The 16,285-nt window shown below is 47.5% G+C and overlaps 1 protein-coding gene across 11 annotated transcripts in view; it reads left to right on the top strand.

Moving 5' to 3' along the window:
- The window catches only part of LOC126946564 (protein FAM156A/FAM156B-like), a 41,017-nt gene extending 31,852 nt beyond the window's left edge, over positions 1-9,165 (top strand). For 3 of the 11 annotated variants that reach the window (XM_050777037.1, XM_050777036.1, XM_050777035.1), the window contains 2 exons: positions 1,527-1,610; positions 7,725-9,165. In XM_050777037.1, the coding sequence (XP_050632994.1) occupies positions 7,842-8,483 (642 nt within the window). In that variant the 5' untranslated portion in view covers positions 1,527-1,610; positions 7,725-7,841 and the 3' untranslated portion in view covers positions 8,484-9,165. Of the gene's footprint in view, positions 1-177; positions 928-1,526; positions 1,611-7,724 lie in introns of those variants that run through there. The other 8 variants (XM_050777043.1, XM_050777041.1, XM_050777033.1 and 5 more) reach the window with 7 other exon arrangements.
- The last annotated feature ends 7,120 nt before the right edge of the window (positions 9,166-16,285 follow it).

The raw sequence follows: 16,285 nt of genomic DNA, 5'->3' as shown, positions 1-16,285 counted from the left end.
AACGTGAAATATGACTAGACATGCGTTTAATTGGCGCTGTGATTGCTGCATTCGTGCGCAACGAATGGTCCAGGCCATTTGTGTCCAGTAGCCGCACAAGCTGCAGGGTCTCATGTTTGGAGAAGGAGGGCCTCTCCGCCGTCCACCTTGCTGGAGTACAGGCGACCCTGGGCGGTAACACTCTGCGCCATCAGAAATGTGGTGCTCTGAGTAGCCACAGATTTCCATCTGCATCTCCAATACCATTTCCCTCTGCTGACGTATCCCTGTTGGGTGCGTTGGATTTGTGCGTGGGTGTGAGGGTAGTTTGGTGTGTTTGCTCGCAAAAGGAAAAGCGAATGGCCTTGCTGGCTGAGCTTATCAGGGCACTAGCAGTGGAGAGGGAAAGGACTACTGTATTCTTAGGAGCAGAATGTCAACAACTCCCTGTAAAACGGGCAGTGTGTCTTAACCTGGAATGCTTTGGCATTTAATAAAATTTCCCGTGAATGCTTTTCATAGGGAAGCACTGTTTTTACTGTTTCTGGTTGGACAGTGGTTACATTTCAAATCGTAGTTCAGAATTTGTGAAATACCCAAATTAAATCTCTCCATGGCAGTAATCCATTTCCTTTCCTTAGTGTGTGGTTGGAAGATTAATTTGAGATAAGTGTTCAGTTCTGGGCTGGGCATTCGTGCCTGGCAGGGGAAACTTAGATTCTTTAAGGGAGGGGCCTGATGTGCTAAAATGAAATCTATACCGTGTTTAGCCGCTTATGAGAATATGAAACTAAGGAGAGCCGCAGGTAAGTAGATGTCAGTTACTGCGAATTAAAATGGGTGACAATATAAAGAGAGATTGGTGTCACAAATAGTGAAGTGACTTTTGTATTTCAGCAGACCTCAGTGAGAAATGGTCACCACCACTCCCTAGATGTGTGACCTTGAGTGAGTCGCTTAACCTCTCTGATCCTGTTACCTCATCTGCTACTGGAGATGATAATATATATCATAGCATGCCCTGGGAGAAGCTGTTCCTGACCACCTGGGCTATGGTGGTTTTGACTTCCTCTGTGTCAGAAGTACCCCCGTCTCATGCCTGCCATAGTTGTCTTTTTGTTTTGTTTTGTGATTTCAGATGGTCTTACTCTGTCACCCTGGCTGGACTGCATTGGCCTCAACCTCCTGAGTTCAAGTGATCGTCCCACCTCAGCCTTCCTAGTAGCTGGGACCATAGGTGTGCAGCATCATGCCTGGCTAATTTTTAGAATACTTTTGTGGAGATGGTGGTCTCGCCCTGTTGCTCAGGCTGACCTCAAACTCCTGGGCTGAAGCAGTCCTCCCACCTCAGCCTCCCAAAGTGCTTGGATTAGAGGCGTGAGCCACCATTCCTGGCTCCTTGGACAGTGTTTTATTTCTCAGACTGAGATGTGTCCTTGGGATGGGGCTGCATTTGATAATTCACTGAAGGCACCACTGAATGGAGTGGACCCTCAGTAAATACCTGGAGGAATGTGACCTGGCCAGTGAGGTTATTTTCTTTTTAGGTGAAAGGTGTAACAGTCACTCGGCCTACACCCACAGTATCGACCTTGTGAACCCAGCGACCTGACTGCCTTGGGTGAGTCTAGGTAAGCTCCATTCTCGCCAGAGCCACCTTGCTCCTTGTCTTCTCTTGCTGCTCTGGCCACTCCTCTTGGTCCCTCCCCTGTGCCCCTCCCTGGACTCCCTGTTGTACTCCTGCTGCTTCTCTATATACTCAGCTGCTGGGAGACCCCTGATACCAGCACCACGCTTCACTGCTGTCTTCATTTTCTTCTTTGTTTCTTAAAAGTGGGCATTGCTGGCTTTACTGACTACCTGTTCTTTTGTTACAAAGCTGCTAAAAATTGTATCTCCTCCACTCCAGACCCAGTAGGATAGAGATAATCTGTGTAGACATAAAAAATATAGAACGTCTGCAAGTTGTGTGTGGGACAGACTCTTTCCTCAATCTGTGTGGCGTTGCGTGGCTAGGAGTTACATTCCTTTGCCATGACATGGCGCAAGACTAGGAGCACAGTTTTCAGCACCCAGCGACCTTGCACAGATCTTACTCATTTTGCTGTAGGATTTTGCCACTTCTAGAAAAAAGTCCTTGTGGCCGGGCGTGGTGGCTCATGCCTGTAATCTCAGCACTTTGGGAAGCCGACGTGGGCAGATCACAGGGTCAGGAGTTCGAGACCAGCCTGGCCAACATGGTGAAACCCCGTCTCTACTAAAAATACAACTATGAGCCGGGTGTGGTGGTGGGTGCCTGTAATCCCAGCTAAACCGGAGGCTGAGGCAGGAGAATTGCTTTAAACTGGGAGACGGAGGTTGCAGTGAGCCGAGATCACGACACTGAACTCCAGCCTGGGCAACATAGTGAGACTCTGTCTCAAAAAAAAAAAAAAAAAAAAAAGTCCATATTTAATTGGGATTATTAAATGAAATCCGTGTCTTTAAACTGAAATAAGTGCATTTTATTATCTCATATTATTGAGGAAGATTGAAAAAAACATCACATGAGATTGGCTTAATTTTGAAAAGAAACACAAAGCTCTTCCTGGCGCTCATCTTCAGGGTGTAGTCTAGATTCACTTGCTTAGCTGTTCTCTTATTCTGCACAGGTGAATTGAGGTGACTGAGAGTGGGGAGTGTGAGAGGTACGTTTGGTGCAGCATTTCTGGCATGGGAACAGAACTGGCCAGGAGAAGGTGACGGTAAGGAGTAGCAGCATTGCACCCGATCCCCGGGCAGCTGTGGACACGCAGGCCAGCCCCTAGGACTCTACTGTCTGAACTTTTCCCTCAGGATTACTTTCTCGCTTAGGTGTCAGGGGAGGCTGAACACCCAGAGACACAATGCCACCAAGGGTGTGTGCATCTGCAGTCAGGGAGACCTGGGAAGGAATTCTGTCCCTGAGTAGTTGTGTGATCTGAGGGAAGTTACTTGACCTCTCCATGCAGGAATTTCTGCCTTTGCAACATGGGAAAATATGGATCTGCAGGGTTGACTTGACATACTCGGTGAGATGTTTATCACAGGTCCCACATCCTCCTTGTTGCATTTGATATTTGTAAATGTCCACTGGGCTCAAGGCTCTATGATGGGTGAACAAGACAAAGTCCCCGGCTTCTCTCAGCCCCTGGGCTAGTGGGTTGACAGAGAAATAACCATCTGTTGACAGCTGAGTGGGATTGGGGCTGGGACAGGGGAAATACAGGGCATTTTAGGAGCTTGAAGAAGGCCTCCTGGGGGAAATGCTATCTCAGCTGGGTCCTGCAGGGTGAATTAGAGGTCAAAGTCTTGCCAGGAGCCATTGCAGTCCCCAACTGTCCATCGTCATCCCATTCTACCTGCTGAGGTGGTGAGTTGCCTTTCTGATCAGGCCTGACTGATGAGGGATTTTTCTTTACTCACAGCTGAAAGACACTTCTTGATCTGGTGACATTGTGGGAATGTTTTTTGAGGGCCCAATAGAGTGTAGTGGTTAGGGACACTGGCTCTGATTCTAGGCAGGCTTCCAACCCAGTTCTCTCCATGGCAATCATATAACCTTGAGAAAATTGTCATCCTCACCTGTGAAGTGGGATTTTATTTTTCATACTAACAATACCAAACTGAGAGAGGTGTGTTTGTGAGTATGTGTGTGTGTGTTCAGTACATATTCGAACTGTTTCTGATATGATTCTGTCTTTGTTACCCCAGTGTGTGCTGATAGCCACGATTTGGTAAATAAACATTCAGAGGACCAGTATCCTCTGAAGAAAACTGGTGAATTCTTGGTTTCCACGTTTGTCAAAAGAATAGAGCCTGGAAGGCTGATCTAAAGTTTCCATTTAGCATTTAATGTCAATTTTTGGTTGCATTCATCCAAGATGTATTGATCAAAACAATACAGAGAGATGCCCTTACTGCAAAATATGCCATTGGGTTTTTTCACTTAACCTACAGCAAGATTGACTTTTTTCCCTCAGGAGTACAGTTCTGTGAGCTTTGACACAGGCGTACATTCTTGTCGCCGCCACCACCACAGTCAGGATCCAGAACAGTCCCATCACCCCAGGGTGCTCCCAGGAACTGCCCCACTGCGGTTACCCCTTCTTCATCCATCATCCCTGGTGTAACGTGATCTATTTCCTTCCCTCTAGGTTTGTCTTGGGGAGAGTGTTATGTCAATGACACCACACAGTTTGTGGCCTTGTGAGGCGGGCTTCCTTCTTTTGGCCCGACGAACATCTTGGATGAGTGTCAGATGCCTCTGTCATAGGCTGTTCTTTTTTCACGAAAGCAGTTTCGCTGTGTGGAAGACCACAGGTGTTCAGCCATCCTTCTACTGAATGACATTTTCCTCACTCCAGTGTGGGGCAGTTTTGCATCGAGCTGCTTTTACAATTCAGTGCAGGCTTTTCTGTGGACCTAAGTTTTCATTTCTCTAGGGTAGATACCAAGGAGTGGAATGGCTGGGTCCTATGGTCAACATCTGTTTGACTTACAAGAAACTGCCAAACTCCTTCTCAAAGTTGCTGTGCCATTTCGCCCTCCCAATTGCAAAGTGCGAGAGTTCCAGTCGCCCAACATGTTCTCCTTGCTTGGCCTTGCCAGTCTTCACGGTGTTAATTTGCATTCCCCTAATGCTGAATGATGTTAAATATGGTTTCTTGTGCTCCCGTTCAAGTTTTTCCCCCATTTTCTAGTGGGGTGTTGATTTTCTTATTGTGGAGTTTTGAAAATAACGCCATGTATTTTGGATATAAGATCTGTCAGGTCGGTGATTCTCAAACATTTCCTCCTAGTGGTGCAACTTCGATTTTCATTCTCTGAACACACTGGCTCTTACACAGCCAAAGTTGTGTTGTGTTGTGTTGTGTTGTGTTGTGTTGTGTTGTGTTCTGTTCTATTCTGTTCTATTCTATTCTATTCTATTCTATTCTATTCTATTCTATTCTATTCATCTAGAGACAGGGGCTCGCTATGTCGCCCAGACTGGAGGGCAGTGGCTCGATCTCGGCTCACTGCAAACTCTGCCTCCTGGGTCGAGCAATTCTCCTGCCTCAGCCTCCCCAGTAGCCACCACGCCAGCTAATTTTTGTATTTTTTGGTAGAGACGGGGTTTCACCATGTTGGCCATGCTGGCCTCGAACAACTGAACTCAAGTGACCTGCCCACCTTGGCTCCCGAAGTGTTGGGATTACAGGCGGGAGCCACCGCGCCCGGCCAGAGCCAGAGTTTTAAATTTTGCCAAACTCCTATTCATCCATCTTTCCTTTCCATGGATCATGCATCTCAGGTCATGTCCTAGCCTCCCCTCACAAAGATGTCTTCCTACGGTTTCTCCCAAAAGTCTTAGTATTGAACTTCGGTTTGTAGGTCTCTGAACCCTTTTTCCTTAATTGCATGTAAAGGTTGAGGTTGAGGTGCTTCTTTCTGCATAAGGATAGGCCACCTGATGCATTGAAAAGCTTATCCCTTCTCCATTGGATTCCCTCTCACACCCATGTCAAAACTTATTGGACACATTTCTATGGATGGATTGATTCATGGACTCTATTTTATTCCATGGATCTACTCGTCTACCCCTGTAAGCCAGCAATCTCGATTATTACAGCTTTAGAGCAAATCTGAAAATCTGATAATATGATCTCTCTAAATCCCTTCTGCTTTTTGAAACATCAAATATTCTACGTGAATTGTAGAATCTGCTTGTTTATATATGCAAATGTCCCTCAAGGATTCTGATAGGCAGGGACTGCATTCATTCTCCAGATCAAATTGGGGACAATGGACTTTTAACCTTTTGGGGTCTTTAAATATGGGAACACATTGTTTCTCTCCATTTAACTAAATCTTCTTTGATTTCTTCATCACCGTATAATAGTTTTGGGCATGCAGACCCCTTCCATGTATTTTCGCTCTATACATAGCCATTTCATTGTGTTTGTAGCTTTTGTAAAACAGTATTATTTCTTAAATTTAGGTTTCCAGTTACTCATAGGATTGTTTTCTGTGTGTTGAGTTTCTCTCCTGTATCGCTGCTAAGCTCTCATTAATGAGCACTAAGCTCTTATTAGCTCTGAGAGTCTGGAGGAGATTCATTGGTTGTTTCATGTAGACGATCACAGGATATATGAAAAGGAGTACTTTGGTTTCTTGCTTTCTCCGATGTGTGCCATGACTCTTCTGGCATTATAGCACTGACTAGGCCTCCAGCGTGACGTTGAATAGCTGTGGTGAGAGTGGACGTCCTTGCCTGGTTCGCATCCTTAGGCAGAAAGCATCCAGTCGTTCACCATTAAGTGGCTTGTTAGTTGTAGGTTTGACTGTACACGCCCTTTTTCAGGTTGAAGAAGTTGTCTTGTGTTCCTAGTGTGCTACAGCTTTTATATCACCAGCGGACTTGGAATCTTATTGAATGGTTTTTCTGCGTAGCTTGATGTGATCCTGTCATTTTTGTTCTTCATCTGATCTCTCAATCTGTGGATTACATTGATTGATTTTCAGGTGTGGGAAGAACAACCCTTGCATTCCTGCTATAAAACCCACTTGATGGTGGCTTATTCTTCTTCTCACATACTGCTGAATTCCAATTACTAAGTTTTGTTGAATACTTTGGTGCCTGTATTAGGAAAGAATACCGGTCTGTCCTTTTCTTGGTATCCCTGCGGTGCTGGCCTCATAAAATCAGCGGGGCACATTGCCTCTGCTTTGTTTCCTAGAAGAAGTTGGGTAAGTTGGTGATATTTGTTCATTAAACGTTTGGTAGAATTGGCCAGTGAAACTGTTGCGGCCCAGAGATCTTTTTGCAAATGTGTTTGCCTGTGAATTCGACTTCTTTAAAACATACGGGACTGTGACACAGTTCAGTGTTTGAAATCCATCCTGTGTGAGTTTCCATAGCTTGTGGTTTTCAAGTATGTGCTACATTTCCTCTGACCTGTGGAATATGAATCTGTAGAGTCGTGTGTGTTCTTACCATATTGACCCTTTTATGTTTTCTGGGTCTGGAGTGCAGTCTCTTCTTGCATTCCTGATAACTGGTAACTTGTTTCTTTGCCCTCTTTTTTCCCAGCCCGTCCTGCCACGGGTGTATCAATTTCATTGATCACTTCAAAGAACCAGCTTTTGGATTAGTTGAATTCATCTATGTGTTTTTCTCTTTGAAGTCTCCTGGGGGTTTTTGCTTCTGTTATTTAGTAAAATAAATTCTTATCCACACTCGGAATTTGGAAACGATTTCCATAGGCATGAGCAGCCCTTTTGACTAGATGCAAACCCAGTGGTCGGGAAGGTGAACATACAAAAGGGTGTGTCCCCATGGTGCAAACGCTTACAGTTGAGTAAAAGTCTCCCTTGTGAATGGATGAAAAATGAACGCTCATGGGCAGAGCATCTGTGAGTCACGCCTTGATTATTCTACAAATGATGCTTGGGAAGGGGTTGGAGAGTGTCAGCAGGGAATTGACATCGTCGAACTGCATCGCAGCCTTTTGCACTCCGTGTCACGTGGACGCATTAGTTGGTATCATTTCTAAATCCTTTATTAGATGGCATTAATATTCTAAGCTGGTGACATGTATGATCTCACGTCATCCTCAGAAGCAGCCTAGGACAGGGTCTCTGTATAATCTCCATTCTACACACAGGAAGTGGAGGGACAGAGAGGTTGAGTAAGATGAATAATCATGTGTGTTTTCTTCTGGTCTTATCACTTTGTGTTGCAGTCTGGGTTCTGCCCGCACACATTCCTCGCTACCTTCTTCGTGTCTGAGAATCTCCAGCTTCACCTCCTTTTCTGGACCCAAGGGCCTGGCGGGGCTTCCAGCTGGGACCAGACCTCCATGGATCCACTCCAGAAATGGAATCCAGCATCACCTTCCAAATCTTCCCTGATGACAGCTGCAGAGACTTCCCAGGAAGATCCAGCGTCCTCTCAGCCTTCTTACTCAGAACAGCCGATGATGGGCCTCAGTAACCTGAGCCCCGGTCCTGGCCCCAGCCAGGCGGTGCCTCTCCCAGAGGGGCTGCTCCACCAGCGGTACAGAGAGGAGAAGACGCTGGAAGAGCGGCAGTGGGAGAGGCTGGAGTTCCTTCAGAGGAAGAAAGCGTTCCTGCGGCACGTGAGGAGGAGACACCGCGATCACATGGCCCCCTATGCTGTTGGGAGGGAAGCCAGAGTCTCCCCGTTAGGTGACCGAGGTCAGAATCGATTCCGATGTGAATGTCGATACTGCCAGAGCCACAGGCCAAATCTTTCTGGGATCCCTGGGGAGAGTAACAGGGCCCCACAACCCTCCTCCTGGGAGACGCTGGTGCAGGGCCTCAGTGGCTTGACCCTCAGCCTAGGCACCAACCAGCCCGGGCCTCTGCCCGAAGCAGCACTCCAACCACAGGAGACAGAGGAGAAGCGCCAGCGAGAGAGGCAGCAGGAGAGCAAAATAATGTTTCAGAGGCTGCTGAAGCAGTGGTTAGAGGAAAACTGAGACGTGCACCCACATGGGATGGAGACCCAAAGGGACTGCCGTGTTGGCAGCGCCTGGGTGTGGGCCCATTTTGGGGACCAGACACCAAGCTGTGGTCGGATGAGTGCCAGGACCTGTGTGCCGGGACACGTGGGAATCCTCCCAGCATGATGCTTGACCGACCCCAGGAAGGTCCTCATCTTTCGTGCCTGTCATTCTCGGATGGCTGTGAGGCATTCCTTGGCAAGGGACGCTGCATACCAGCGGTCCTCGCCGCATCTCACGTGGCTCCCGTGATGCATGTTGTTGCTTTCCCACCCGGGATCTCCATCTCTCTTCCCTTCCTGCTGTCAGTAAGAGATCACATGTCTGTGTAGTGTGAATGCCTTGTCGCTGTCCTGTGCTTTTGCACCATTGAGTTGACTGCCTCTGAGAAGCAGCACTAGGCCTGTTGAATTGCAATGTGCTGCCCTGAGATCCCGTTTCAAGAATGGGCAGCTAAACGCAGTGTGGGAAAGGGATGTGGAATGAGAACTTGGTGGTTCACCGCTGTACTGTTTGTGTAATCATTTATGTATGTGGTAAGCTACATGTATGTAAATATTGCAATACCCCTAACAGCCGAGTAGTAGTCTCCCTTGCAGGAATTTCTGACGGGGTTCTTCATCATCAGTACCAAATAAATATATGTAGGAATGGAAAATGGGTGTAGAATTCAGGTTTGTTCCTCACTATTGGTTGGTTTCTCATTAGATCTGAGCTGACTACCTTGAAATCTCCCCAAGCAGGGGATCCGGGTTTATTGAGGGAAGCTCTACGCTGTGGAGACTGGGAACGGGGGAGGGAGGGCACCAGAGAACACAGCCCAGTCACTGTTTGAGCCCTGCAGCGGGACCAGCATCCAGACCGGCGAGGCAGGGCCATGACTTCGAAGAGAGGCGTCCTGTGCACAGGAGACGTGGAAGCAAGAGTCCACCACCCACGGTGAGAGCCCTGCGTGTTGGTGCTGGTGCCCTGGCTTAGGGGCTGCGGCGCCATTGCTTGTTGTGTGGTGGGCCCAGGTGGCTGAACCTGAGCAACAGTTTGCACCTGCTTTGTCAGAACCAGAGCATCCTTGGGTTCTTCCAACATCTTATTGGGATTTAGACATGTGTGTCTTTTAATTTCAGGAGGCACAAATGATTAAATCTCTCTCTTTTTTTTAACCTCTGCAGAATCCTGAGATGTGAACCCAGCCAGTACCCGTGTGACTCCTCTGAACTGAAAACAAATTCTGCTTTGTGTCAGTCTGTTTTAGGTAGTCCCCAGAGCTGTCTTGCTGCAAAAGTCTATGCGTCTCCTGCCGACAGAAGTGGCTTGAAAACAGGTAAGTGTCTTAGGTTCTGATGCTGAGATCTCATGAGAGAGTTGACAGTTGAACTGACCTAGCTCCAGGGGAGAAGGGAAAAAACAGCAGGGCTATTCCTTCTTGAAACACAAAGGCCTAAATGCAGACCGGTAAATCTCGGAGGGCTTCAGAGGGGTTCGGGTTTCAAAGGGGTTCAAGGCGTTGCCCTTTGGCTGATGTTTCCTAGGGTTCTGACGGTATTTTCCCCATTTCTGTATGTCAGCTGCCTTCCTCCACTCCCACACACCCATCCTCTAGCAACATTTTCAGTTCCGCTTTATGAATTTGGAAAGCAGAACACCAGAGAAGTTAGGGAACTAGCCCACGGTGGCACAGGCAGTAAGAGGTAGAACAAGCATCCGAACCAGCACCCGAACCTAGGCAGGCTGGGATCGGAGCTGGCCCCCTTCAGCAGTTCACCTCTGTGAAGGCTGTGGGTGAAGTGCCTAGAGCCGGGCTTTGGTGCTCATTTCATAGCTGGTAGCACCAGGTCTTGGTGAGATCCATTGCTGAATCCTCCACACAGTGCCGTGGGCCAGGTACAATCATCCCCACCTTGCGGAGAGTTTGTGCAGGTCCTAAGGTGGTGGCCAGAGATGCATGCATTTGTCTGACTCCCCAGCCACTCAGATGCTCTCTGCGGACCTTCTCAGTCAGCCCAGTAAGCACGCCAGGTCCGTGCTGCCAGTGACAGTCATCATTTCAGCAATCATCAGGGTTTCCATTTTCTCACCTTGCCTCTCTCCCTTCTGGGCTACGTAGACTGCCGTGGTGGGGAGGTGAGGAGGAGTTGCAGAGGTAGCGCTGCTCCGGGGAATTGAGCGATTCATCAGGGAGAGAGAGCTGACCCCATCTTAGTCTGTGTCCTTCCGCTATATCGTGAAATACAACGGGCTGGGTGCTCTGGATTGGATATGGTATGTTTATCCCCACCAAGAGTCAGGTTGAAGTTGACTCCCCAGTGCTGCAGTGTTGGGAGGTGGGTCCTAGTGGGAGGTGTTTGGGTCATGGCAGGGATCCCTCATGAATGATTCCGTGTCCTGTGATGCCATCGTGCTGGGCTGAGTTCTTACTCTCACAGGTATGAATTAGTTCGCAGGAGAGTGGATTGTTCACAAGATTCTGGCCTCCCTGGATTCTCTCTCCCTTCCTTCTTTCCAAGTGATCTCGTTGCACACGCCAGCTCCTCTTCCACTTTCCACCATGAGTTGAAGCAGCCCGAGGCCCTCACCAGATGCAGTTGCCCAAAAATGAATGTTTCAGCCAGCAGAATTGTGAGCCAGATAAACCAATTGTTTCTTTTAATTTAAAAGGTGTATTTATATGAATTGTTTTTAGAGACAGGGTGATGCTCTGTTGCCGACGAGAGTGGAGTGGCACGATCATGGCTCACTACAGCCTTGAACTCAGGTGGGATGCTCCCACCTGAGCCTCCCAAGTAGCTCAAGGATGTACTGCCATGCCAGGCTAATCTTTAAATGTTCTGTAGAGATAGCGTCTGGCCGTGTTGCCCAGGCAGATCTCGAACTTCAGGCCTGAAGTGATCCTCCCACCTTGGCCTCTCAGAGTCCTGGCATTAACAGGCACGAGCCACCGTGCCTGGCTTCCAGTTTTCTTTAGAAATGAGCCAGTCTCAGGTATTCTGTTATAGCAAAGCAAAATGAACCAAGACAGCTGGCAATTTGTAATGGAAACAAATTTATTTCTCATGACCCTGGATGCTGGGAAGTCCAAAACGAAGGTACCGGTATCTGGTATCTGGTGAGAGTCTTCTTGGTATTTCCTCACGTGGCAAAAGGTGGAAGGACAAGCTGGGAAGAATGCTATGTCCTCACATAGCAGACGAGGAAAAGAGAGAGCAAGCCGACTTCCGCAGCTCTTTTCATAGCAGCATTCATTCACTCACGAGGGCTCTGCCGTGATGGCCTGAACACCTGCTGTTATTCCACACCTCCCAACACTGTTGCAGTGGGGATTAATTTCACTGTGAGTTTTGGAGGGAACACAAATATTGAAACGCTAGCAGGCACGCATTGTTGTGTCAGAGAACGGGTGTTTGATCCTGTGCGGTCCCAGTCCCAGGAGATGAAAGGAGTGAGAAGGATCTGAGTTGGAAAAACCAGACATCAGGGGCTTGCTCAGGGAGGTCACCGATGCACAGTGCCACAGGGTCTCCAGGAACAGGCATGGAAAATGGGTGGGTGGCGGTAACTGAGGCACTCGGCACACCCTCCACATCCTCACTTCCAGGTCTTTGTCCCTGTACCTGCGTGTTGGGGGTGGATGGGACTTGGGGGTCATGTCTGAGACACCATACTATCCCAAGTTACAGACTAGGATCTGCAGTCCTGTGATGTCCACAGGTGTCCAGCATGTGACATTTCAGAGTAGAGACCACACCAAAAGCACCAGCAGGCGAGAAAGATTGGGACAGGGAAAGGTGCAAATGCAGTGATCACGTGGGACATCGGAGTAGACCCAGAGAATGTAAGGAAATAGGAAGACTACATTAAAAATTTTCCCACTAGGGACAGTCTAGGCTCCAGTGCCTCGTTGGTGAAGTCTATCCAACATTTACAAAATACATAATACCAGCCCTTCACAGATTCTTTCAGAATGTAGAGGAGGAGGGAACATTTCCCAACTCATCCTCTGAAAATTGTATTACCCTGCAACTAAAGGCAGACAGAGGCTGGGCGTGGTGGCTCACGCATGTAACCCCAAGATGTTGGGAATCCGAGGCGGGCGGACCACCTGAGGTCAGGAGTTTGTGACCAGCCTGGCCAACATGGTGAAACCCCGACTCTACTAAAAATACAAAAATTAGCCGAGTATAGTGGTGGGCACCTGTATTCCCAGCTACTCGGGAGGCAGAGGCAGAGGCAGAGGCAGGAGAATTGCTTGAACCTGGGAGGCACAGGTTGCAGTGAGCCCAGATCGCACCACTGCACTCCAGCTTGGGCAACAGGCGAGATTTCTCTCAAAAGCAATAATAATAATAATAATAATAATAATAATAATAGCAATGCCAGACAGAGACAGCAGAAGAATACCATAAACCAATATCCATCATGAATATGCATGCGAAAATCCCCAAGAAAATATTAGCAAACCCCAATCCAGCGACACATACAGTGGGTTACACAACATGACCAAGTGACATTTATTCTAGGAATGCATTCAAATTTCAGTTAAGGTAATCCACCCTGTTAATATAATAGAGGACAGGAACTATATCATCATCTTCATAGACAGAGAAAAATATTTGACAGCATCTGATAAAACCATGTCTGCACAAAGAGATGTGCTCAGATGTTCACTGCAGCATTTTGCAGGAAGGCCCCAGAGTGGAAACAAGCCAAATGTCTACCAATCAGTAAAGGGATAAAGAAGTGGTATATCCATACAGCCGAACGTTACTGAGCCATGACAAGGAACACGCTACTGATGCACGCTACAGCGTGTTTGCGCCTCCAAGACATTATGCTAACTGACAAATGTCAGACACAGAAGACCACTTACTGCACAAGTCAGTTTATAGGAAATGCCCAGAGAGGCAGCTCTACAGAGAGAGAAAGGAGCTTACTGGTTGCCTGGGCGGGCCTGGAGGTAAAGTAATGGGGATTGACTGCTGCTAGTGGGTACCAGGGATCTTTCTGGGGTGATGGAAGTATTCTGAAACTGGATGGTGGTGAGGGCTGCAAAACTGTGTACATTTGCTTAATCTCTCCGTATTATTCCCTTTAGGTACGTGAAAGTTTGTGGCAAGCAAATTAAACCTTAGTAAAACCATTTAAAACATGTAGTGCAAACGTGACCGTAAGTCGTGGAGGAAAGGGTATGCAGTCATTTTTTCTACAACAGTAAGCAATATCCCCTTTCTTTTCCTATTCCACGTCCTGCCTACATGTCCTGCCTGGTCGCCTGGCTCCTCCACGTGCACCTGATGCTCCAGCCAGATAGACTGTGCACACCTGGGCAGAGGCAGTGCTGGTGAGTGCACGTCTACGTGTGTGTCTGTGTACGGTGTGCGCACGTTCCTGGTTCCTGCGCAGGCAGCCTGTGGGTGCGTGCACTAGTGACTGTCAATCCTCTGTCTGTGGGCAGGCTCCCATAATCCATGCTACATCCTGAATTCCACTGCCGGTTTTTCTGTTCACCAATCTCAAGGACCTGGCTTCAGTTTCCCTGGTAACCAACCTCAGCCCTTAGCTTCAACCTCTGAGCACAGGAAGACAGCCAGAGTGGGGAGGGGTGGTGTCTCACCCACAGGGCCCCTGCCGGAGCTGAGCACCCCAATGGGATGAGTGGCAGCACGGTTACCAAGACAACAGAACTCTCGACCCCTTTCCACCTGCGAGGCTCTTCTTTCTCCCTCTCCTGGGCCTGCCGAGTATCAGGTCAGAAAGGGAAAGCTGTGGCATAACCACCCTCCTAAGTCCTTGAAATTGCTCTGACGTGGCTGTAGAATAAATATGTGAAAAGATGCTCTTGAAGGCGAGGCAACCCCTACATTTTTTTCCAATTCATTAACTACAAACAAGGCTATGGAGTCCAAGGTTATATTCAAAAAAACAGGGCAGGTGAAGGGCAGGTGAGCTTATGTCTCTCAACGTCAGCTGTGCATCAGGTCTCTCGTGGAGCATTTGTCCACGAGCGGATGCCGGGCCCAATCCCCAGAGAGTCTGACTTAGCGGGTGTGGAATGTGGCCCCAGCGTGAGTATCATTTTGTAACTCCTCTTATGAAAGCCGAGGTGGCAGCTGCAGAAACGGAACCATCCTCATAGGAAGTAAAGCATATCTGAAACACAAGGTCCCTCGTCAAAGGGAAAGCAGGACGTCTTTGTTCCCTGCTATGCTGGCAGTTTCTAGGGCTAATAGATTTCCCGGGCTAAGGAAAGGTCAAAAACATTCAAAGTAGCTTGAGTGCTTGTTTTACAGCTGACACTGTGCTCGCTTTCCTCTATAGTCCTGAAATCAAAATTTTCATGTTAACATGCTGCATTTGCCAATGAAATATATTGTTGTTTCTGGTGAGGGTCTCCTATGCTCGAGTTATTTTTTTTTTTAACTTTCCACACATCCTCTTTATTATTATTATTATTATTATTATTATTATTATTATTATTATTATTATGTGTGTGTGTGATAAGAACACTTAGCCAAAGATCTACTCTTTTAGTAAATTTGAAGTATACAGTAGTGTATTTAGCTGTAGGCATTATGCTATATAGTAGATCTCTAAAACTTCTTTATCTTGCATAACTGAAACCTTGCAACTTTGACCATCAACCCTCCACTCCCTGCCCCAACCAGCCCCTGGCAACCACCATTCTACTCTCTGTTTATATATGTTTAATTATTTTAGATTCCACATATAAGTGAGGTCGCACAGTATGTGTCTGGCATATTCACTTAGCATAATGTTCTCAAGGTCCATCCACGTTGTCACAAATGTCAGAATTTCCTTCTTTTTAAGGCTGAATAATATTCCATTGTATGTATATACCACATTTTCTTTATTCATCCATCAATGACCACTTAGGTTGTTTTTATATCCTGGTTATTACGAATAGTGCTGCAAAGAACATGGGGGAGTATCTGGACTATAAATACCCAGAGTGAGATTACTAGATCATATGGTAGTTATTTTCAAGGTGAGTAAAACACTGCATAGATACGTTCACGAGACGTTGCACAATCATTCCTTGAATCTGGAGATGGCTCAGATTTGTATTAGCTGATGTGGATGAATCAGCTCCCAGGCTTACTTATTAAGTGTGTGTTGAGATGCATTTTCACATTTTATTATAATTAGTGATATCAGATGAATCCTTCTGCTTAAAGGGCCATATAGCACTAGGAAATGTACGATGAAAAATACAATTCAGCAGTCCCTTGTTTCATGTGCACCTGTGGAGACCCACCTCCGCAAACTTCTGGTTTTTTTTTCTTCAGCTATTTCTTCTGAATATTCACCTCTGTGTCTCTAAATGATGGGCTCGCACTGCTGTGTCTCGATTTAGGGATTTGGAGGTTATCTGTTGAGTTCTCAGAGGAAATGAGCATTTCGGTCTCTGAGATACCTTACAGGGCCTGGGTCTGCTCTTTGGCCTTCCCTGTGGGGGCCACCCAAGCCCGGGCCTGGGCCTCCGCTCGGATGCCTGTAGAGAGTCTCTGCCAATAAGAAGCCTTCATGGGAGACTCTTTGCTCATCTGTGGCAATGTGGAGGTCCTGGTTGGCTTTTTCCAGAGCCTTGCAGCAGAGTCACAGGGTGATCCTCAGCCAACCTGGCATTATTCCTAGGTTCTGGGGTTCAGGAACCGAGTGGATGGTGGTGCCAACCCGTGAGACACGGGACACAGTTGGGGGTTCACCCGCTGATTTCTTGGGCTTGTGGGATATCTGAGTGGACATGCTCCTTAAACCATGCC

Source organism: Macaca thibetana, chromosome X, assembly GCF_024542745.1.
Source record: "Macaca thibetana thibetana isolate TM-01 chromosome X, ASM2454274v1, whole genome shotgun sequence".
NCBI lineage: Eukaryota > Metazoa > Chordata > Mammalia > Primates > Cercopithecidae > Macaca > Macaca thibetana.
Note: the sequence above shows the minus strand (reverse complement) of the source record. Positions and strands in the feature narration are given on the sequence as shown.